Genomic DNA, 25773 nt, shown 5'->3' on the forward strand with positions numbered 1-25773 from the left:
CCGTCCCTTTTTCTCTCTGTAACTTTATCTTTCAAATAAATAAAATAAATCTTTTTTAAAAATTTGCTGTTTTAAGTTGCTCTCTTTTTTTTTTTTTTAATTTGAAAGAGTTAGACATTGAGAGAGAGGGACAGAGAGAAAGGTCTTCCTTCCGTTGGTTCACACCCCAAATGGCCACTACGGCCGGAGCTACGCCAATCCGAAGCCAGGAGCCAGGTGGTTTTCCTGGTCTCCCACGCGGGTTCAGGTGCCCAAGCACTTGGGCCATCCTCCACTGCCTTTCCGAGCCACAGCAGGAGCTGGACTGGAAGAGGAGCAACCAGGACTAGAACCGGCACCCATATGGAATGCCAGCGCCACAGGCAGAGGATTAACCAAGTGAGCCACGGCACTGGCTTCTTAAGTTGCTTAATTTTATAGTGACTTGCTACACAGCAATTCATAAACCAACAGAAATTATGTGGGTTATAGAATTACACACCTTTTTTTCTCCTTTGTCCTGCTCAGGATTAAAAACAAACACTAATAAGCCATTATTTTAAAATTATTGTCAGTATTTAAGATAATTCCCATTGAATAATTCTGAGACAAACAAAGCATTTTACTTACTTGGGACTCTGATCTGGTAGTGATTAAGTGCTGTAAGAGCTTCTACTGCATCAGTTTTGCATTCCCATTCTAACAGACCGGAAAGTGTTTTGGCAGAAGCTAAAACAAATAAAAAAAGACAAACCCAGCTGTTACTTGCTTGTCATCAATGTAACCAGAAAACTTTAAAGGGAAAGAAGGAATGTTAACTTACGTTTTGCATCAAACACTTTATATTTGATAAATGTAAGAACTTCATGGTCATTACACAACTGCCAAAAAAGGTAAAACTTCATTAAAAATATGGCCAAAATGATATTGCTACTGTCCTATTTACAGCAACATTTAAGTTTTTGCAGCAGCAAGAATGAAGTAGGTTTTCATATTATAATCAAACTATATGAGAAAAAAATTTAAAAACTAAAAATCTGAAACTATGTAAGTAACTGCACTGCGCAGAGTTTACTAGGATTGATCTACTACCAAAGGTAGGGAACAGAGTTCAGAGAATTAATTCTTTTCTGAAGCATTTGTAAAGTTAGGGGGGAAAAAATGGCAAGGGCACTTAACATTGTTATGAGTAATACTGAAAGTCCTGGTAAAATATCTTTTTTTTTTTTTTTTTTTGACAGGCAGCGTGGACAGTGAGAGAGAGAGACAGAGAGAAAGGTCTTCCTTTGCTGTTGGTTCACCCTCCAATGGCTGCCGCACCGCGCTGATCCGATGGCAGGAGCCAGGTGCTTATCCTTGTCTCCCATGGGGTGCAGGGCCCAAGCACTTGGGCCATCCTCCACTGCACTCCCGGGCCACAGCAGAGAGCTGGCTTGGAAGAGGGGCAACCGGGACAGAATCTGGTGCCCCGACTGGGACTAGAATCCGGTGTGCTGGCGCCGCAGGCGGAGGATTAGCCTGTTAAGCCATGGCGCTGGCCATAAAATAACTATCTTAACCACCAGGCTAAATGCCTGTCCCTAGGTAAAATAACTTTCTCAATGTAGAAGTGAGAGTATCTCATTCTAATTCCAACTTTTAAAAGGATTAAGCACAAACCAATGAAGAACAGAGGCCAGAAAAGTATAATGGTCAGAATAAACAAACAATAAATAACCAAATAAAGAACGGAATACTAATAGTATCAAAAGCAGATGTCAGATCACAAAAACTTTAAATGGGGCTAAAATACTCACTGTATTTTAGTGTCTTACCTTTGTGAAGGTCTCTTCTGTGACACACAATGGAACATTATAATAGTGCAGCACACATGAGGGTGGCTGGATTATATTCTTAGATGCTTGGCCAGCACTTGTAAAGCGATTATTTTTGCTCATTGCAAAATCTTTATAGCTACTTGTACCATCTTCCAGCTCAAATATTTGACTTGGAACAACTGAATGTTGTTTAGATACACTGAAGATTGGGGGGAAAAAAAACAGAACATACATTAAGTAAAAAGCAGCAGAGGTAGTTAATCTCAAAATGCTAACATATTTTGCTTGCGTGGATCTTAACAAAAGAAGGCAAGTATAATTATTTAAGCATAGATAGTATAGAAGGCAGGACCACAGTTACCAAACTGAGGATGTTCAAGTCACTTATGTGAAGTGTCATTGTATCTGCATATAAAAAATATACATCGGCCGGCGCCGTGGCTTAACAGGCTAATCCTCCGCCTTGCGGCGCCGGCACACCGGGTTCTAGTCCCAGTCGGGGTGCCGGATTCTATCCCGGTTGCCCCTCTTCCAGGCCAGCTCTCTGTTATGGCCCAGCAAGGCGGTGGAGGATGGCCCAAGTCCTTGGGTCCTGCACCCGTATGGGAGACCAGGAGAAGCACCTGGCTCCTGGCTTCAGATCAGCGAGATGCGCCGGCCGCAGCGGCCATTGGAGGGTGAACCAACGGTAAAAAGGAAGACCTTTCTCTCTGTCTCTCTCTCTCTCACTATCCACTCTGCCTGTCAAAAAAACAACAACAACAACATACATCCTCCCGTATACTAAATCATCTCTAGATTACTCATCCTTTTAATATATTCTCATAATAGAAAACCTGAACATAAAAACTTGCCCATCTTAAAATGATATTTTATGATCACAAAACTAAAAACTAGGTATGGATAATCAAAATCTGAATTATATACCCCTAAAAATCACAATACTACAGCTGATAGTTTTAGATGGGTCCTTAGTTACATTAAAACATTCTAAAGTAGAGGGGCTGGTGTTGTGGCATAGCAGGTAAAGCCACCGCCTGCAGCACCAGCATCCCAGTTGCTCCACTTCCAATCTAACTCCCTGCTAATGCACCTAGGAAAGCAGCAGAAGATGGCCCAAGCATTAGGGCCTTTGTACCCACGTGGGAGATCTGCAAGTAGCACCTGACTCTTGGCTTCGATCTGGCCCAGCCTTTTAGCCATTGCGGCCATTTAGGGAATGAATCTGCAGATGGAAAATCTCAGTATCTATCTCTCTCTCTCTCTCTCTCTCTCTCCTCCCCTCCCCTCCCTGTAACTCTGCCTTTCAAATAAATAAAACATTTAAAATAAAAAATAAAATACTCTAAAGTTGAAATGCCTAATAAAAAGGACAAAGATTTTATAATATTTTCAAATATTATCACTCAAATAATTACCAAACATTAAGCCTCTTTCCAAATAATTTGACATTATTAAGGTGAGTGACAGCTCTTTCCACAGCATACTCATCACCCATTTCTACCAGTGCTGTACCAGGAATGGTCTTCATAAATTTTACCTATAAATACAAAATCCCAAAAAGGTTACCATTTAATTACTTTTAAAATAACAGAATTTTTAAAAGATAGTATAATTTATTCAGCAGTACAAGACACCCTTAATTCTTACCAGAACTCAAGAAATGTAAAAAAGAAGAATATCATTCTATTATATAATATACTCAAGAGGAACACAGGCTTATTCTGGCTCTTTTAATAACTGTATGATTTTGAACATTTAGTTAACTTCTCTGAGCCACAGACCGTACCTGTAAAATGGAGATAATGATAACATCTGGCAGAAGTCATCAATGCTTACTCACTCAACAAATGTTAACTTTCTAATTTGTTTTGATAAGCACAAATTTAATGGTAAACCTGGGGATTTAATGGTAAACCTAATTGACATTATCTTTCTGAATCTTATATTCTAGTAGAAAGGTAAGAAATCCAAAAGTAAACAAATAGTAGTTACAAACTACATAGGGTTCTGTTAAGGCAATATATAAGATGTTATACAAAAAATAATAGGCGTAGGCACTTGGTATAGATGTTAAGATGTCCCCATCTCATATTGTCTGGGTTCCAGCCTCAGCTCCATACTCTATTCCAGCCACTGCTGATGCACACTCATGGAGGCAATAGGTGATGACTTAAATAGTTGGGATCTAGCCAATCAGAAGAGATTTGGGACTGAATTTAGTGACCTGGTATTTGGGGAGTGAAACAGCAGATGGCATTTTTCTCTTCCAACTAAAAATTTTAAAAAATAAAATAAAAGTAGGAAGTTAGCCTCATTATTAAGACATCTGTGTTCCAAACTAGAATGCCTGGGCTGGACTCCCAGCTCAAGTTACTGATTCCAGCTTCCTGTTAGTGCAGATCCTGAGAGGCAGCAGTGATGGCTCAAGTGATTGGATTCAAGCTACCATGTGGGAGACCTGGCTCATGCCCTGCCCAGTGATAGCTGTGGATATCTAAAGAGTGGACCAGCCTAGGGGAACTCTGTCTTTTACCTCTCAAATAAATCAAACATTTTTTTAATTTTTAAAAAGTACAAAATTGTCTTAAGATGGCATGGCCAGCAGGGAGATTTGTGCAACACAGGAACAGTTTAAAAACTAAGCAATACTTCATGAGTTTTCACCAGCTCTTGAGCAAAGGCCACACTTACTTCTCACACCATTCCAACTTGTAAGGATTAGATGGGATAATGTATGATAACTCATTCAGCATAGTGCCCAGCCCTTGACAAGTCCCTACATAGTTATTAAACACCACTAATATACATGACATCATGAATGTACTTCCTTCTGACTGGTCAATCTCAAAGGAATACTGTCTCCCTCTCCTTTTCCCTCTCCCTTGCCCTCCCCATCTCTCCCTCTCTGTGGCTCTGTCTTTCAAATGAATAAATACACCTTTAAAAATAAATAAAAATGTTTAAAAATTTTGAGGAGATATAGCATGAGAGACCAGAATCAAAGAGCACATAGAAAACAGTTTCATGGAAAACAGTGATTTGGTTTTCTTACCATTTGAAACAACCAATAACACAAAAGAAACATCCACTAAACACACTGATTAAACTACTTGACTGTCTACATATGTGAAAAAGCACAAATACAAAAGTAGCACTGTGTCATGAAAGTCACAATATTCACTAAAGCCCATTTAGACACCAAACATGCAGTTCCCCGACTTTAAACACCAGTGCCTAAGAAAAATGTCTGTGTGAAAAACTTCTTTTCCTAAGCAGAAATAACTTACATATTATTCCCTAGACCAAATGTGGAAATTTTTTTTAGTATGATTGAATAATTGAGAAAATTCTCATTTCAAAAATTGGAAAAACTACTCCCTCAGATCAAGATTTTAGAAGTCATATATAACAAAGATCATCAACTCTCCAAGCCACACTAGCCTCCCACAATTCACATGTCTGTACTTTCTTATCCTTGTGAAAAGAACACTAAAATCTCTTAAAACAAGAGAAAATCACATTACTACAGTACTGATATTTAAATTAGCAAGTATATCAAACAACTGGTAATTCCAGATTACCACTCATTTGCCTAGGTCATTATTCTTAAAAAACAGTTTATCTTCTGCTTGCTGTCTGGCACTATATTCTAAGTTTCTGTGAAGCACTAATGAACAAAACTGTCACACAATTTGGGGAAGCCAGAGTTAGCTGGTGAAAATAAAGTTATAAATTCAAAAAGTTATAATTTCAAAATATGTAGATTTGAAATGTTTTACTACTACCAGCATCCCACATGAGTGCAGGTTCAAGTCCCTGCTGCCGCACTTCAGATCCAGCTCCCTGCTCATGTGTCTGGCAGAGCAGAGAAAGATGGTCTGAGTGCTTCGGCCCCTGCCGTCCGCATGAGAGACCCAGATGGAGTTCTGAGCTTCAGGCTTTGGCCTGCCCCAGCCCTGGCTATTGTGGTGATTTGAGAAGTGATCCAGTAAATGGAAGATCTCTCTCCCTCTCTCTGTAACTCTACCTTTCAAACAAATACATCTTTTGAAAAAAAAAAATAACACTTCTAGAGACATTTATAAATAAGTTAAAAGAAATAAAGAAAAAATCATAAATTAAACCACCATATATCAGACCATCTGGTAAAATTTTGAGTCATTGTATATAAATTAAGAGTTCAAATTTTAAAAAAAGAAAAAAAATCTGATATAAGATTTTATGCCCATAATACTCTACACATTAAATTACTGCTTTGAACTTTTTACATTTATTAAAAATACTTTTAGTATCAATCACTAATAAAAAACCCTTCTGAAATTCATATATATAATAGCTTTTAAGCTTATGTGGTCATTACTGAAGAATTTGGATGTTCCTGATATAAGAGGACACATATTTGCAGCCTGTTTAGAATTACTACTACAAACCCCAACAAAAGAATTAATATACACTGAAACTTACTTTTTCAATATTCCCATATAAGCAGAACAGGTTGAAGACTCTTGAACAATTCATCTTCAGTTGATGTAATCCACTGACCATTACAACTGAACCAGAGGGATTTCCTCCATGCATGTAGGAGGAAGAAGCCTGTGGTAATGGATAGGCAACAAGCTCAGGTGTATCTCGAGAACCCATTCTGTAACGACTTGGTAAAGGCAACAATGGTCCATGGGAGCCTAGAAAAATGAACAAAATAAATAAATATAGTACCATTTATAAACATTTTAGTAGATGCACTTCATCACATAGAAAATTAACTCAATATTAGCAAGTCTGACACATTTTAAACGATCTCAAGTGTATAAATAAACAAATTGTGGAAAAATAATTATATTTATTTGCACCATATATATATTTGTACAGGTCAATGGTACCTGGATGAACCAGGTTGTAAATTTACACTTTTAAAGACTATTTTAATCAGAAAAGTATGTAAGATTAGGTTATGCAAGGAATCAAGGTAAAATGTTAGGTCACTGTATTTAGACCTTAAATTTTCAAAAAATAGGCCGGCGCTGCGGCTCAATAGGCTAATCTTCCGCCTGCGTCACCGGCACCCCGGGTTCTAGTCCCGGTCGGGGCACCGAATTCTGTCCTGGTTGCTCCTCTTCCAGTCCAGCTCTCTGCTGTGGCCCGGGAGTGCAGTGGAGGATGGCCCAAGTGCTTGGGCTCTGCACCCGCATGGGAGACCAGGAGAAGCACCTGGCTCCTGGCTTTGGATCAGCGCGGTGCGCTGGCCGCAGCCTGCCAGTAACAGCGGCCATTGTGGGGTGAACCAACGGCAAAAGGAAGACCTTTCTTTCCGTCTCTCTCACTGTCCACTCTGCCTGTCAAAAAAAAATTTTCCAAATAATAAAAAAACTTCCTGTGAATATCTTTTGGGAGAGTAATATAAAGTGAGATGTAGGAAGCCATTTCTATACAGTTATAACAAAAAGAACACCTACTGTAGTTCCACTACAAAGTTGTCTCCTTGGATACACTGTACTATAACATACTTTCAGGCTAATATTTTATTCCGCTAATTCTAATTATTTTATCTACACACAGATATCTTACTATTCTGCAACTTTTACTTTTTTAAACAACATCAAGAATCCAGAAGGAAACAAAACCTATCTAAAACTGTTGTCTCTGTCTCTCACAAACACACACACACACACCCTACATCTCTTAAACTGAGAATCCTAAGAATCAACTTGCTAACTTTCGAGTCTTTCCAAACAACTTTATCTAGTTTTCCCATCCAAAACAGATTATTAGTAACAAGAAAAATAAAGCCGGAGTATGGAATGGAAAAGAATCAGTGTGTGTGTATAAACTGTGATACTACAGGTAGGCATAGAGCACATTTACGGCAAAAAGAGAGGCAGAACTCAGCAAAAGCAACTAAGACTGGGACACCTCGCTTAGAAAACATAAACCCTACACATCTTAGGTGCTCCAGCATTACTCAGCACAGAAGCAAAGTCCGAGGCACATGCAAGTGTCCTACAGATGTGCCAAACACCAGTCCAGAAACCTAAGTTCTTTCCTCATTTCTCAAGAAGTAAAGGATATGTAAGGCTACTACTTTCATTTTTATGTAGGACTAAGGGACACCTGTCATCTACTGAGTTACTAACAACTAGTAAATTTTGGTATTCATGCTGCTAAAGCTTACGGTAGACTCCAATTTTCAGTATTAAAAATATAGCTGCAATACATAAAAATACAGCAACTTTAACACTGAGCATACACTTATCAATACATCATATTCAAATGTGTCTTAAGTTGGTCATGGCTTTCAACTGTTCTAACTCCTAGTTTATCAAAACAATCAATGTAGTTCATGGTTAATGAGTTGCTATTAATTATATATATTCAGGCCCCTAACTTAGATAGTTACACATATATCAATATTCAATTATCAATCATTTTTATCCTATTGCAACAGTATACATATATGAGGGAGTTTGGGAAAGTTATGGAAAAACATAATATACATTTTCCTTAACTTTCTGAAGCCCCATCATACTTATTACACTGCCTTCCCCCAGTACTATATGCCTGTAATGATACTTCATTATTATCACTAAATTTTATTTTCATGGGAAGCAGACAGACATGCAGTACATGTCCATCCCTTTATTCATTCATTCTCCCTCTTCTCCTATGCCCCACTCTGTTTACTTTCCCAGGAAAGCCATATAAAATAACCTGAGTTAAATGTCTTAATGGACATACCTCAGAACAGATGCCCCTAAACAACCCATCACAACTATTCCCCCTCAACAGAACTCTCCAATCTCAATGATCCCTAGTTAACATCTGTCACTTCAAAGAATTTTACACTTCTCTTTATGTAAGTTTTTACTTAAAATTCACACACGAGTACAACAGGGCAGAAAACTGTCAATTTCACAATAGGTTTTTATAAAATAAAAAGCTCAAATAAGGCATATAATGTATTTTTGTTTGCATAATTTCTCAGTAAAATATATTTTATAAAGGAAAGCAAACTTGAGGCCGGCACCGCGGCTCACTTGACTAGTCCTCCGCCTGCGGCACCGGCACACGGGGTTCTAGTCCCAGTTGGGGCACCGGATTCTGTCCCAGTTGCTCCTCTTTCAGGCCAGCTCTCTGCTCTGCTGTGGCCCGGGAAGGCAGTGGAGGATGGCCCAAGTGCTTGGGCCCTGCACCCGCATGGGAGACCAGGAGGAAGCACCTGGCTCCTGGCTTTGGATCGGCGCTGCGTGCCGGCCTTAGCAGCCATTTGGGGGGTGAACCAAAGGAAGGAAGACCTTTCTCTCTGTCTATCTCTAACTCTGTCAAAAAAAAAAAAAAAAAGGAAAGCAAACTTGAAAATCTATACTAAAAAATCATTTGACACTACTACAGTAGTTTCTTGTCCTTCAATAATTGTTTCAGATTTTTCTAGTACATTTGGCAAAACATTTAACCAGTTTTCAGCCTTCAGCTGATTGTCATAATATATTTGACTCCTTAACTACATTATCAACTTTGTAAACTTTTTGTCACCCTCCATTATGCAAAGCACAACAGGCTCCAAGTCTTTATTGCAGAATCAGAATTATCCAGACAACTATATTTAATATTTATTCTATTACAGGAGAAATGACCAAGGATCATACTCAATAAAATAACTGTAGTAAAATGTTTTTGTTTTGACATAATATAAAGAGTCTCTCCCTCTCCTCTGCCATATAGACCATTATGGTACCTCGAATAATATCTAGTCAAAGTCTCTCTTTGAGACTTTGTACGCACGCGCGCACACACACGATAAATTCCTAGAGTTAAAAAAAGAAGACATTAGGGAATAAGCTAAAACATCTAAGAATGGTCATTAAACTAAACTAGGTAATTTGAAAACATTTAGGACAATAGGCAACACCAAGAACTTTCTACAGATAAATTCTGAGAGTACAGTATAGCAATTTCTATTTTCTACCACTTCTCATAGTACTATACGTCAACTACATACCACAAAATAGGTGGGGATCAAAACCACGAAAAACTAAAAAAAAAAAATACTTAAAAACAATTTACAGCCAGTTACAATCTTATCAATTGAAATTCTCAACCATCTACCTACAAGAACAGTCTGATACCTAAATTTACCCAGAGGAAGATTCTTATTCTAGATTTCATAATTTGAACTTTATAAACAAAATTAACCAAAACCAAAATACCAAGTCCAGAACTAAAACCAGACCTAACAAGAAGCACGTTCCTTTTTGACAAATAACTCAATCTTTCTGCCTTTATTACTCAAAATTCCTCTTTGCTCCTAATTGCTGGAAAGAAAACACACTTACTGAACAAAAACACTTTTTTGGTTATCTTTCAAGCCAGAGCCCATTACAAATCAAAACCAAACCAAACCAAAATACAATGGCAAAGAAGTTGTCAATCCCCAACCGAAACTCTCAATTTATCTCAAACATTACTAGATATATCAATATCCTAAGAAAATAAGGATTTTGGACAACTCCCAAGAGGCATATTATAAGGAACTGATCCCATGGAAACCAAATCAGGTAAACAGGAAAAATACAGAGATAAGAAATGTGCCATTTTTCATCAGAATTGCAAAAATTCAAGTAATTCATCTATACTACCTTCCTTCTGCCTTGACAAACTTACCATAGCCATCATGTCTAAACGAAGAAGGGTGTTCTCCCAAAATGGCTTGTCTCTGGCGACCCTTTCCTCTATCTGACACAAAAGTAGAAACATGGTTTTAACAATTTTGACTCAATTACTTAACAGAGTTCTCACATGGGAAACACCCATTCAAAACATCTATTACAATTCATAAAAGAAGTATGATTCCTGGTTAACTTTAAACATCCATTCATATCCAATTTAAATACAAACACCAAAAGTTTAAGAAAAAATTCTACCTAACAAATTCCACTTAACTTGAAAATAACTTTTTGGCAAATGCCAAATACAATCACACTTTCAAATTTAAGGGAAGAATGGATACTTTTCAGCAAATGAATGTACACAATGCTAGAGTTTGACACTGTACAGAAGTTTTACCAATGCATGTCTTTAAAACAAGCTTTAAGTGCAGTACTTTTGAAAGACAGTACCTGAATCATACTATTAGCTTCAACAGCAACACATTTTCAAAGTGGGCTTCTTTCAAGAAGTTTCAGCATAAGCCAACAACAACCTGTATTACATGGTTTCACAATCAGTAAACACAGAGTATTTTGTATGTATATACACATATTTACAAACACCTACTGACTTGAAAGCTGAAATTATGCACATCACTGGCTCATATTGTATCATGGAAGGTCATTGTCTATAGACCTTAACAGCAGGCAGAACTATGAGCAACCCCAAAGTTTAAATATGCCAAAATAAAACTAACCAAGGGGGCTACATTATTGGGTGAGAATACTACAATACTCTAAAGGATAATTTTTATTCTAGCTACATTTTCAGGGAAGGCATGCCAATTTTCCCAAATCTAATTTGAAGTCTCAACACAAAAATTACTTGGTTTGTAAAATAGTGCTTCCTATGTTGGTTAATAACTTTTAAAAATCATTGAACAATACTTTTAGAAAGTTTGCCCATCAAATTATAGTGCCAAGTAAGATTTTTTTAAATATATACATCTTGAGACTCTGGCCATTCTAATCCTTGACAATTCAGAGGTAGGCTTTTTATATTATCCTTAGTCACCTAAACAAATGAGGTTTATGGGAGATGAGAAATACTTTAATTTCACTTCAGTCTAAAGAAGTAATATTAAATACCTATTCCAAATTACCATAGCATTGAAAGGGACTGAGGAGGTCATCTAGCTGAACTTTCATTTAATGTAAAAAAATCTCTTTATATCATCCCTAATTAAGACTACCTAGCTTCTGCTTACCCAGTATCAGTAACAAGACACTCATTACCTTCTCTTACATTTTCAAATATCCTAAGTCATGAGAAAGTTAATTTTCCATACTGTATAAAAACTGATCCTATACTCATATTCTACCTCACTTGGGGCCTCACAGATAAGTTTTTTGTCTGAAAACTCTTCCAAACACTTAAAAAATTATGGTCCTCCCCCATTTCATCAAAGTCACTTCTTCAGTCACAAATCACAATTCCTTCTTTTAATTACATGCCTTCCTGTATTTCTTATCACCTAAATCTCACTCCTCTTCAACCATTCTATTCTGCTAATCCATTCTATTACTCTTCCTCTACTTAAGCATATGCCATCACACACTACATTCCTTATGTGATGGAGAATCTTAACCAAAACCACCATAATACCTTCATGGCTGTTTTACTGATACAATTACAGTGTGCTATAAGGAAACAGAACTGTATTGGGAATCAGAAGATTCCAATTTAACTGATTTGCTATATTGTCATAGAAACTCATAATTTTCACTCAAAAAAAAAATGAAGGAGTTAGAGCAGGTGATTCCCAAGGTATCTTTCAGTAAAACATCTTGTTATTAATTCCCTTTATTTGAAATACTCACTACCTAGTGTAAAATCACATAAAACAGAAATGAGCAAAAAAAGTCAAACACTGAATATGTAGGCCTCTAAATAGTGACTGGCAAGCTTTCATGGATTCAACTGAAGTCTAATGGAAGCTGTGCACTTTCTCCCCTAAAAGATGCACATATATACAAGTCTTGCTTAATACTGGTGGAGAGGGTTCCCTGGATTCCTGCCTAAGGATTCTTTGCACTAAAATGCAAGTAGGACTGAAAAAAAATTAAAAATTAGGTTACATTTTTAAAATGGCTTCTTTGAGGGGAGGTAGAAAAAGTTGGTATAAAAGCCTCCTTTTAGGGATAGCAGCTTAACAGTTTCAATAACCTATCAACTTGAGTACAAGTGAAAAACACTACAGAAAACAAAAATGTAAACTGCTACAGCCTCACCAAAAACCTAAACTTCTGTAGTCTAACCAGACAAATATCTATCTGCAAGGAATTCGAAAATAAGAATTTTTTCCCTTGATAGCCTGAACTAAAATTATGACTTCCTTTAATTACATTTCACTATGTAAATATCTTTCTTCCACATTTCTAAATTTATCTGACTAGAATTATATTAAAAAACTATGCTAATTATATTAACATCAGCCTGTTAAAGGAATAAATATACACACCATAAAATAAGAAGCAAATCTGCAACTGTTTTAAGTGACATCAAGGGACTGGTGTTAGGGTATAGCAGGTAAAGCCGCCTCCTGCAATGTTAGCATTCCATATGGGCACCAGTTCCTGTCCCAGCTGCTCCACTTCTAATTCAGCTCCCTGTTAACAGCCTGGCGAACGCAGAAGAATATGGCCAAGTGTTTGGGCCCTTGCCACCTATGTGGGAGACTAAGATGAAGCTGCTGGCTTCATCCTGGCCCAGAGTTGACTGTTGCAGCCATCTAGGGAATGAAGCAGCAGATGGAAGATTCTTTCTCTGCAACTTCTTCAAAATAAAATAAATAAATCTTAAAAAAAAAAATGACACATTAAGAAAAACACAACCCAAACTCACTATTTCAAATGAGTAAAAACCACCAACACAACAAAACCACAAAACAATTCAAGTTCAATAACTGACTATAAATTGACAGAAGTAAGAGATTTCTCATCAACCACTTGCCCTGTTGTTTGAGTGCTAAGGCTTTGTTTTCAACTGCACCAAGCCTAGGCCAAGCATATTTCTGTTAAGTAGCGAAAAATGAAAGGGTCTAGCCAAAGCTGCATTACAAAACAAAACTACCTGCAACCTCATGCATAAGGCAAGATATTTGCCTGGGAATTAAGGGTTAAAGGAGTCAATCATTCAAAAGTCCTAAATATCTGAACATGCAAAGGAGCATCACATGGCTTTTTATATTTTCTTTTGCTAGAATACATGCACTATAGGGTATACATTGCCCAAGATACTGTGGATGCCATAAAAATTTCTTCTAATTGACTTTTACACATACTCATCTTGAGTTTTACCAACACTTGGTTCAAACACTAATATTGTAGTTGAGATGTAGCCAATACTGCAGCCCCCTTGTTTTTACAAGATCCACATTTTAATTTGTATATTCCAGAACTGCCACAGGTACTTCAACAAATTTATCAGTCAAATCTATGCTCATGAAATTTAGCATTTATAGACTATAAGTCAAAATGCATCTCAAATGAAATGCTCTTTTCAGATTTATCAAGTTTAAATATATTTTACCTTGAACAGACATGTTATTTTCACCTACATTTGAAATCTCAAAATTTCTATTTACACAAATTAACACAAATGATAATTTTAAATTGTTACAAAAAGTGACAACTTATAAACAGCCACTTTACAAAAATCAAACCACACAGAAAAAACATCTTTTACATGTAATTCACCTTTTCATTAAGTTGGAATTTCTGTTCAATATCCACAATTGAGAAAAAACAAAAAGGTATACTTAAGTGCATGCAAGAATGCACCTTTCTAATCCTTTTATCTTTATCTGTGTGGATTGGTTGAGCATGATCAATTCCCAAGAACTATAGATATACTGGTTCTGGTTATTTGCCAATTAACAATTTGAATCTAGGCTGTAAACAGTTACAGTGATGGGCATGAAAATTTACAACATTTTAGTCTAGTTTCCCTTAGTTAAGACTTAAACTCTACAACTGAAACCTTAAGGGAAATTAGATCAATATACACATACAACTTCAGTAAGTGGGCACAGTCTATCATGGCTTTCATCCCATGGAAGTCTGAAGTACTGTTAAGTGTCCTTCTTTAAAAACTTGGGGTGATGGTGCATGCAGTATGCAGTCAAGGTGAATTGCAAGTCTGAGTTTTTCAGAGGGCTTTTTGCTGATGCCGATGTTGTGCATGATGAAGTGTAGAGTCAGCCTGCCGGAGTCCTCTATCCTTCTTAATGCCTTGTCCAGCTTGGGGGAAAAGTCCTTTCCATAGAGAAGCAGTGTGCAAGTTTGCAGTTTGTAAGGAATATTCTGAATCAGTTTCCTCTCCTCCAAAGAGAGAGAGCTGCTTGGAGAAATGCAAGTCCTTGAACTGCGGGCGTGCCTGTATGTGTGGGCTCCTTCTTGAACTACATATAAATAGCTCAGTACATACCAGTAGGGGGCACTAAATCAAGGTTATTTTCCAGCATTATCAATCTTTTGCAACAAAAGCATTCATCAACAAAGTTTTCATATGAATTAACTAGCTCATCTCAGGAAAAAAGGAATCTAACCACATGTAAAAATTTGTCAGCAGACATAAATATATTCTAAAATGCATAAAATACCTACCTCGTCTTCCCAAATACGGTTTAGTGTAGTCCCAACTGTCATTGTCATTTCTAATAACATTTAGACGAGTTGGCTGTTAAGATTGAAAATAAAGTAAGTTCAAATTGTATAACCAAAGCATAAATTTTTCAATGGTAAAATGTTGAAAAAAATATTTACCCTTGCATATTCAATTTTTAATGTGCAACATCCAGCATATATATCTGCTCCATTGAGTGCTGCTTTAGCTTTCTGGGCACAAAGGACTGATTCAAACATAAGTTCTATTAAGGAAATTTGGTTTAAGATATCTGACATCTGACATTTAATCACTACACTGAAGAATAGCACCGAAAACAATCAAAAATAACTTTTCTGTAAATGTTTTACCAGATAAAATTTCTAGATGATTTTTAGTAGAATTTATTTTTACAAACAAGAACACTAAAGAGAACTAATGTCTACATCCATCTTTTTAAATCGTAAGAAGTACTTTATCAAAGGTAGAGAGGAGAAGCAATCATGGTCCCACTCCCTAAGACAGATGATCTCCAAACTCAAAACAGGAAATATTTTATCTTAAATTAGGAAAAACATATAAGAACTAAAGTAATTTGGATATGTGAGTTTTATGTCTTCTAAAAAGGCAGAGTTTTATAATGATTCAACTATTTTATTAGTTCTTTAAAGATTATGTAAGTCCATAATTGTTTAAACATCAAATCACAAGAGTATACAAATTAAAACAAAACAAAACCACACTGCCAGAAATTATAAGAATATGCTATATACCCTTACCTTTTTCTAGGCATGCAAATGCACATATTAAGTTAGAGTTTGCTCTTTATTAATTATTTTTTAAATGGGTCTAGACTATACATACTATATATCCATTTTGCAACTTCTTTTTACTGAATTACAACAGATTTAACATAGAGAAGTGGTTCTTACATATTTAAAATGTTCAATAAAAAAAGGTAAAAACAAAGATTTTACAAACTTCAAAGTTTTGGTATTTCCAACTATTTTAACAAAAATCAGAAAAGTTCATTTGGGATAAACGTCAAAAAGATATAAGTTTCAATATTTTCAAAGTGTTTTATACTGTAAAAAGCACTGTGGCGTAGCAGGTAAAGCTGCTGCCTATAACATCAGCACTCCATATGGGCACCATTTTGAGACCTGGCTGTTCCACTTCCAATCTAGCTCCCTGCTAACGTACCTGAGAGAGCAGTGGAAGATAATCCAAGTGTTCAGGCTCCTGCACCCATGTGGAAGACAAGGAAGAAGCTCCTGGCTTTGGCCTAGCTCCAGTCATTTCGGCCATTTGAGGAGTGAACCAGTGGTTGGAAGATCTCTCTGTCTCTCACCCTATCTCTGTAAACTCTGCCTTTCAAATAAATAATTTTAAAAAACAACAACAAAAAAAGGACAGGGCCAGTGCTGTGGCATAGTGGGTAAAGTCTCTACCTGCAGTGCCGGCATCCCATATGGGCACTGGTTCAAGTCCTGGCTGCTCCATTCCAATGCAGCTCTCTGCTATGGCCTGGGAAAGCAGTACAAGATGGCCCAAGTCCTTGGACCCCTGCACCCACATGGGTGACTTGGAAGAGGCTCCTGGCTTCAGATCGGTGCAGCTCTGGCCATTGTGGCCATCTGGGGAGTGAACCAGCGGATGGAAGACCTCCCTTTCTCTCCCTCTCTCCCTCTCTCTGCCTATGCCTAACTTTTTCACATAAATAAATATTTTTTAAAAATGCAGCATCGGCAGCACTAGACTGTTTTACAGCAGCAAGTTAATCTTAGCCAAAGAGTAAAATTCTCTATGAGTACTGTTGTTTCATTTTTAAAATCAACCAAGGAGATTTTTTTGCAGGAGAGAAATGTAAACACCATTCATATAGAAATGCTTAAGCAGGGAAAAAAATAAGACTTATATGAATTACCCGGAATTCATACACGTCAATAAAAGATTTTAAAATGAAGGATATTCAACCATTGCTTGTATCCCATTTCTCTTGAATATAACAATGCGTTGTACTTTTCCAACAGGGTTGCATACAGTATACAAAACATCCTGTGAAGGAAAAAAAGCAAGATTTCTTCATATTTTACATTTAGAAAAACATTAAAGCTATACTGCATTTTGTTTCATCTAAAACCAGCAACTGTCAAAGTGTCGTTTTTATTACACATTTTTTAAATTGTTACACTAAAATTTAATAAATCTATTTCCTCACCTATACAATATATCCACATTACAGAAGTTCCAGTGAAACATTTCTAAAGCACTGTTACCTATTTTATCTCCTAAATGAATCCTCAATTTTTGTCTTCTTAACAGGTGACTAATATCTCTGGCAATATATAATAAACCAAAATAGTAATCCATTAACTTATGCCTTTTTCCAAATGTGACTCTAAAATATTTAACATTATAATCATCTGAATTACAGCAGTAAGTATTAAAGTGGAGTATTAGAACAACTCTGGTATTCATTTTTTAAGAGACAACAGAAATAGAGAAAACACCCAAGGAAGAGAATTCATCCTGTTAGACATCACCAAACTAGATGGCTCAATGCATCTAACTATCCCCTGAGGAATAATTATTCAATTTTCAAGAAATTTCTTCAACACCTATAAATACAAAGCTGTACTGTCAGGTACTAGGGATAGGCTAAAATAACAAATCAGACTATCTGCACTATTCTTCTTCCCAAAACATACACATTATAAATATATTAATGCTGTCTGTTAATATTACAAAAGTAAATACATAACATCTAATTAAATCTAAAAAGTTAACTTGCAAGAGTGGGCATTGGGAGTGTCTTGGTTCAAGTCCTGGCTCAACAAGTACCAGCTTCCTAGTAATGTGCATTGTGGTAAGCAGGCGATATAGCCCAAGCACTTGAGTACCCACCACCTACACGGGAGACTGATGGAGTTTTGGGCTCCTGGCTTCAACCTGACCCACTGAGGGCATTTGGGGAATGAACCAGCAGATTTTTCTCGGGATTGGCAGTGTGGTACAGTGGTTAAGTTAAGCTGCCAGCTGCAAAGTCAGTACCTCATGTGAGCACTGGCTCAAGTCCTGGCTCCTCCACTCTGATCCAGCTCCCTGCTAATATGCATGGGGGAAAGCAGCAGCATATGGCCAAAGTCCAGATGGAGTTCCAGTTTCCCAGCTTTGGCCAGGCCAGCCCTGGCTGTTGTGGCCATTTAGGGGAAGAACCAGCAGATGGAAGATTCTCTCTCTCTCTCTCTCTCTCTCTCTGTAACTTTGCCTTTTAAGTAACTAAAATCTTTTAAAAAATAAAATAAAAGCTATCTTCAAATATGTAGATGGCAGTAAAGAAAACTGTAAGTCAGTCCCTCTAGAGGCAGTCTGTCATGCAAAAATACATACCACTGTAATTGGATAAAGAGGATTCTGAATTGACAGCAGAAGGACTTTGTTGCCTCCCGATGGATCATCGGTATTTCCTGGTCGAGTGATCCTTTTGCTTGTAGAATAGTTGAAAAAGGCCTGTTGCCCAGCAATGTACACAGGTTCATCTGCAGCAAATGTCACACATTCTTTGGCACTATCTATGTTTTCAAATTCCACTAGAGCCTGCCGTTTAAATGGCATCATCATCACATAACTGAAAAAAAGGGAGATGGAGAAGGAACACCCAAGTATTCCAAGTTTAATTAACATTATTCTCAATCAAGTAAAAGCACACTTAAATGTGTCAAGTCATATATATCGGTATACTTGACTACTAATATCTAATGTAAGTCATATCTAATGTAAGTCAACTCCTAAATCATTCAAATAAATTATGGTGTAGCAGGTAGAGGTATATAGCTGAAAGTTTATCTCCCAATGATGTAAAGCTTATTTATGTAAGACATGCCCTTCCCCCAAGCACAACTCTGTTATTAGTTACTAATGACAAGACTTCTTCAGGCTGCTACTTCCAGGCAGTATTAGAAAATATGAAGATATAGAAACAAGGGCTGGTGTTATGGCACAAGGGGTAAGTCACCATTTGTGACACCAGCATCCCATACCTGAGTGCTGGTTCAAGTCCCAGCTTCTCTGCTTCCTCCTGTTAATGTGAGCAGGAAAGCAGAAGATGGCTCAGTATTTAGGTTTCTGCCACCCAAATGAAAGACCAGGATGGTGTTCCTGGCTCCTGGCTTTGGCCTGTTCCAGTCCTGGCTGTTGTAGCCAGGGGAGTGAACCACTGAATCAAAGATCAATTGATCAATCAATCTCTCTCTCACTCACTTTCTTTCAAATAATACATAAAACTTAAAAAGTTATAGAACGCCGCGGCTCACTAGGCTAATCCTCCGCCTTGCGGCGCCGGCACACCGGGTTCTAGTCCCGGTCGGGGCACTGATCCTGTCCCGGTTGCCCCTCTTCCAGGCCAGCTCTCTGCTGTGGCCAGGGAGTGCAGTGGAGGATGGCCCAAGTTCTTGGGCCCTGCACCCCATGGGAGACCAGGATAGGCGCCTGGCTCCTGCCATCGGATCAGCGCGGTGCGCCGGCCGTAGCGCGCCTACCGCGGCGGCCATTGGAGGGTGAACCAACGGCAAAGGAAGACCTTTCTCTCTGTCTCTCTCTCACTGTCCACTCTGCCTGTCAAAAATAAAAAAAAAAATTAAAAAAAGTTATAGAAACCAACAGAGATAAGACACAATAGAGGGGCCAGCTTTGTGGGTAACAGGTTAAGCCACAGCCTGCAATGCCAGCATCCCTTATGGGCTCCAGTTCAAGTGCTGGCTTCTCCACTTCCAATCCAGCTCCTTGCTAATGTGTCTGGGAAAGCAGTGAAGATGGCTCAAGTCCTTGGGCCCTACACCCACATAGAAGACCCAGATGAAGCTCCTGGCTTCAGCCAGGTCCAGCCCCAGCTGTTGCAGCAATTTGGAGACTAAATCAGAAGATGGAAGATTTCTATCTCCTTCTAACTCTGCCTTTCAAATAAATAAAACAAATCTTAAAACGATAAACCACACAATAGAAGGGGCAGGCATTTGGTATAGCGATTAAAAGACCACTTAGGACATCCATACCGCATTATCAGAGTGCCTGGACTGGAGTTCCAACTCCACTTTATATTAGTTTCCTTCTAATGTGCACCCATAAAAGATAGCAGGTGATGGCTCAAGTACTTGAGTCACTGCCACCCATGTGGGAAACCTGTTTGATTCCCAGCTCCTAGCTCCTACTTTGCCAAGCTCCAGCTGTTGCAGACACTGGAGAAGTAAACCAGTAGATAGACTATCTCTGTGTCCCTTGTTTCTCTGCCTCTCAAATAACTTTTTTCTAATTAACAAAAAAATTTTAACAGGTTGTCAGAATCCCTACTTAAATAGCAGAAACTATTACTTATCTTGAATTTTGCAAGTATCCACTTTAATAACTAATAACTATTTTTACTTATGAAAAGAGAATCAAAAGATAAACAGAAGCATTTGCAGACTAAGTTTATATACATAATCTCCTCCAAAATGTTTTTAAATGTTAAATAATTCGGCCAGCGCTGCGGCTCACTTGGCTAATCCTCCGCCTGTGGCGCCGGCACCCCAGGTTCTAGTCCCGGTTGGGGCGCTGGATTCTGTCCCGGTTGCTCCTCTTCCAGTCCAGCTCTCTGCTGTGGCCCAGGAAGGCAGTGGAGGATGGCCAAAGTGCTTGGGCCCTGCACCCGCATGGGAGACTAGGAGGAAGCACCTGGCTCCTGGCTTCAGATCGGCGCAGCACGCCAACCATAGTGGCCATTTGGGGGGTGAACCAACGGAAAGGAAGACCTTTCTGTCTAACTCTGCCTGTAAAAAAAAAAAAAGAATCCATAAAAAGATAGTCACTAGAATACAGCAATAATCTGACTGCCTATGGGCAGATGGGTAAGATATTTATTTTTTATAATTTACTCTTAGAGGAGAATTTATTCTAATACAGAGTATAAAGAAATGAAAGACTGGAATAGAGAAATCAGAACACAAGGATCACAACAGCAGAAACATGTTCTCTTCATAACAATCTTAAAAATATTTTAAAATATAATTAACAGTTTAATAAAGTAATTTTTTGATTTTTTTTTTTTTTTTAATTTTATTTGAGGGACACAGAGAGATTCAATCTGCTGTTCACTTCCCAAAAGCCCACAATAGCTGGGGCCGGGTCAGACCAGACCTGGGAGCCCAGAACTCAATCCAGGTCTCCCATGTAGGTGGCAAGGACTCAACCACCAAGTCATCAGCACTGCCTCCCGGATCTCCATTAGCAGAAAGCCATATAAGGAGTGGATCCAGGACTCAAACCCATGCACTCAGATTTAGTATACAGGGGTCCCAAGCAGTATCTTAACAGGCCAAATACCTGCTCCAAACATGTTTTTATAATGCAGAAAGCCACAGAAATTACATCAGGTCAGGCAGTCAGTGACATCACTCCTTCTCAATCAGGCATCTAGGACCTACTGCCACCCTTTAGAAACTACAAAAATGATAAACTAGTAGTAAGAAACAGACTACTATAGCCTGGCAAGTTACTATTATTAATTCCAGCCCCTACATTTATAAAACTTGGAGAACTATCAAGATTAGAGATATGGCACATAACCTGTTTAGCAGAATTCCTGGCACCTTGTAGGCCCTCAAAAAAATTCAACTGTTACTCTATTTTCTACAGACCTTGCCTCATTCATTTTTTAATAGGAAACTTGTATTTAATAAATGTAAATTTCGTAAGTACAACTTTTGGATTAAAGCGGTTCTTCCCCCCATAACCACCCTCCCACCCACAAACCATCCCATTTCCTACTCCCTCTTCCAACCCATTCTTCATTAAGATTCATTTTTAATTATCTTTATATACAGATCAACTCTATACTGAATAAAGATCTCAACGGTTTGCACCCACACAGACACACAAAGTATAAAGTACTGCTTGAAGATTAGTTTTATCTTTAATTCTCATAGTGCAGCTCATTAACAGAGGTCCTGCATAGGGAGCAAGTGCACAATGACTCCTGCTGTTGATTTTTTTTTAAGTTTGCGAATTTTTTTATTTTTACCGTTTTTTGTGAATTTTTTTTATTTGACAGGTAGAGTTATAGACAGTGAGAGAGAGGGACAGAGAGAAAGGTCTTCCTTCTGTTGGTTCACTCCCCAAATGGCTGCCACGGCCAGCGCTGCGCCGATCCAAAGCCAGGAGCCAGGTGCTTCTTCCTGGTCTCCTATGTGGGTGCAGATGGCCCAAGTATTCGGGCCATCCTCCATTGCCCTCCTGGGCCACAGCAGAGAGCTGGACTGCAAGAGGAGCAACTGGGACTAGAACCCGGCACCCATATGGGATGCCTGCATGTCGCTGGCTCCCCCTGTTGTTGATTTAACAATTGGCACTCTTATTTATGTCAGTAATCACCTGAGGCTCTTTCATGAGCTGCTATGGAACCAAGGCTATGGAACCCTCTTGTGTTCACAAACTCCGACCTTATTTAGACCAGCATGATCAAAGTGGAAGTTCTCTCCTCCCTTCAGAGAAAAGTACCTTCTTCTTTGATGGCCCCTTCTTTCCACCGAGATCTCACTCACAGAGATCTTTCATTTAGGTCATTTTTTTGCCATAGTGTCTTGGCTTTCCATGCCTGAGACACTCTCATGGGCTTTTTAGCCAGCTCCGAATGCCTTAAGGGCTGATTCTGAGGCCAGAGTGCTGTTTAGGGCAACTGTCATTCTATGAGTCTGCTGTGTGTCCTGCTTCCCATGTTGGATCGTTCCCTCCTTTTTAATTCTATCAATTATTATTAGCAGACACTGGTCTTATTTATGTGATCCCTCTGAGACTTAACCCTATCTTTATGATCAGTTATGAATTTAAACTGATCATTTTTTTTGACAGGCAGAGTTAGACAGTAAGAGAGAGAGTCAGAGAGAAAGGTCTTTCTTCCATTTGTTCACCCCCCAAATGGCCACTGTGGCTGGCATGCTGCACCGATCCAAAGCCAGGAGCCAGGTGCTTCCTCCTGGTCTCCCATGCGGGTTCAGGGCCCAAGGACCTGGGCCATCCTCCACTGCCTTCCCAGGCCACAGCAGAGAGCTGGACTGGAAGAGGAGCAACCGGGACAGAACTGGCACCCCAATCAGGACTAGAACTTGGAGTGACGGCGCCGCAGGCGGAGAATTAGCCTAGTGAGCCATGGCGCAGGCCTAAACTGATCATTTTAACTAGTAAGGTGGCATTGGTACGTGCCAACTTAATGGGATTTGGATTCCCATGGCAAGTTTTTAGCTTTACCCGAGGGAGCGTATACACCTCTTCCTTCTCTTACTCCCATGCCTCATTCATCTTTGTATTCTCAGAAGCTAGAAACAAAGCCTGGCAGATACCAAGTACTCAATCAGTATTTGCTGGTCTTGACTTGCTTCCCCACCCACATCATTCAAAATTAAAGAAAATATAGAAAAAAATAAAGCCTTAGGTTTCAAGATTTACCAACTATTAAATTCAATATACAAATCCCAGGAGAGAAAAAAATTTCTTTACAAACACAGTTCCTCACTGAAACTCTAACTTTTAACATATGAAAAAATAGAATGGGCCAGTACTAAGAGGGTAAAGCCACTGCTTGCAGTGCCAGCATCCCACATGGGCACCAGATCAAGTCCCAGCTGTTCTACTTCTGATCCAGCTCTCTGCTATGGCCTAGGAAAGCATCAGATGGCTCAAGTGCTTGGGCCCCTGTACCCAGTTGGGAGACCCAGAGGAAGCTCCAGGCTCTTGGCTTTGGATCGGACCAGCTCAGGCCGTAGCAGCCATTTGGGGAGTGAACCAGAGGTTCACTCTCTCTCTCTGCCTCTGCTTCTATCTCTGCCTCTCTGTAACTCAGCCTTTCAAGTAAATAAAAATTTTTTTAAAAAAGAAATAGGGGCCGGTGCCATAGTTCACTTGGTTAATCCTCAGCCTGCAGCGCTTGCATCCCATATGGGCGCCGGGTTCTAGTCCCAGTTACTCCTCTTCCACTCCAGCTCTCTGCTGTGGCCCAGGAAGGCAGTGGAGGATGGCCCAAGTGCTTAGGCCCCTGCACCCACATGGGAGACCGGGAGGAAGCACCTGGATCCTGGCTTTGGATCTACGTAGCTCCAGCCATTGCAGCCATCTGGGGAGTAAACCAGTGGATGGAAGACCTTTCTCTCTGTCTCTCTCACTGTCTAACTCTGTCAAGGAAAGGAAAGGAAAAGGGAAGGAAAAGGAAAGGAAAAGGAGGGGAGGGAAGGGGAGGAGAGGAGAGGAGAGGAGAGGAGAGAAAAGAAAACAAAAGAAAATAGACTGGGGCCAGCGCTGTGGCACAGAGGATTAATCCTCCACCTGCAGCGCCAGCATCCCATATGGGTGCCAGTTCTAGTCCTGGCTGCTCCTCTTCCAATCCAGCTCTCTGCTATGGTCTGGGAAAGCAGTAGAAGATGGCCCAAGTCCTTGGGCCCCTGCACGCATGTGGGAGACTGGGAAGAAGCTCCTGGCTCCTGGCTTCGGATCAGCGCAGCTCCAGCCATTGCAGCCATCTGGGGAGTAAACCAGTGGATAAAGACCTTTCTCTCTGTCTCTCCCTCTCACTGTCTGTAACTCTACATCTAAAATAAAATAAATAAAATCTTAAAAAAAGAAATAGACTATTTAACTTAGTGACTAATTTGAATTACTCCTGATGGCCTGTCTACTTTTACACTCTAGACTGTTTGATACTTAATTTATGGTAAAGCTTTCCATATGTGAATGTCATTCAGTAATTCGTGTAATGTATCATTCTGCCTTCTGATAGTTATGTGAATAGAAAAATCATGGAATAATTGGAACAAATTAGTGTATAATTAAGAGCTTACTTAACATAAATAAGTAAAATAGGAGTTGTGGGGGCCAGCACTGTGGCTTAGGGGGTTCGAGACCCGGCTGCTCCACTTCCGATCCAGCTCTCGGCTATGGCCTGGGAAAGCAGTAGAAGATGGCCCAAGTAATTGGGCCCCTGCACCCCTGGCTCCTGGCTTCAGACTGGCACAGCTCCGGCCATTGAGGCCAACTGGGGAGTGAACCAGTGGATGGAAGACCTTTCTCTCTGCCTCTCCTTCTCTCTCTGTGTAACTCTGAATTTCAAGTAAAATAAAATAAATCTTTAAAAACAAAGTTGTATGAAATGATCCTGAATAAGACGCAGCTGCTACAATGCTGAAATAAACCTGAACAGCCTCCAGTTTGGAATTTTTGCTCCATAATATGTCATTTATAGAGCTTTTCCCTATTACTTATATGTTTACTTATTTAATGGCACATATAGAGTATAACAATGATAGAATTGCTCATATTAGAAAGATAAATCACCAAGATTCTTAAGAAAGAAATTAAAAAGGAAATATAACAAGTGTTAAGAACATGTTGGGGCCAGCGTCCAGCATTGTGGTAAGGCAGATTAAGCCCCAGCTTATGATACACACATCCCATGCTGGAGAGTCCGGGCCCTTCTGGTTCCCATCCAGATTCCTACTAATGTGCCTAGGAAGGCAGCAGAAGATGGTCTAAGTACTTAGGTCCCTGTACTTCCCACACGTGAGACCAGAACGGAGATCCTGGCCCCTGGGTTTAGTCTGTCCCGGACATGGCTGCTGAAGTCATTTAGGGAGTGAACCAGCAGATA

At 39.1% G+C, this 25773-nt stretch overlaps 1 protein-coding gene across 1 annotated transcript in view; it reads right to left on the reverse strand.

Annotated features, from left to right (window-relative positions):
* HNRNPLL (heterogeneous nuclear ribonucleoprotein L like) overlaps nt 1–25773 on the reverse strand; it is a 44945-nt gene that overhangs the window by 7299 nt on the left and 11873 nt on the right. Inside the window, exons 3-12 of the mRNA XM_062209292.1 lie at nt 18498–18735; nt 17077–17162; nt 15266–15362; nt 15107–15179; nt 10455–10526; nt 6264–6481; nt 3215–3336; nt 1794–1995; nt 803–860; nt 610–708 (exon numbers count right to left, since the gene is read on the reverse strand). Coding sequence (XP_062065276.1) covers nt 610–708; nt 803–860; nt 1794–1995; nt 3215–3336; nt 6264–6481; nt 10455–10526; nt 15107–15179; nt 15266–15362; nt 17077–17162; nt 18498–18735 — 1265 coding nt within the window. The remainder of the gene's footprint in view (nt 1–609; nt 709–802; nt 861–1793; nt 1996–3214; nt 3337–6263; nt 6482–10454; nt 10527–15106; nt 15180–15265; nt 15363–17076; nt 17163–18497; nt 18736–25773) is intronic.

The sequence above is a fragment of the Lepus europaeus genome, chromosome 13 (assembly GCF_033115175.1).
Source record: "Lepus europaeus isolate LE1 chromosome 13, mLepTim1.pri, whole genome shotgun sequence".
Lineage (NCBI taxonomy): Eukaryota > Metazoa > Chordata > Mammalia > Lagomorpha > Leporidae > Lepus > Lepus europaeus.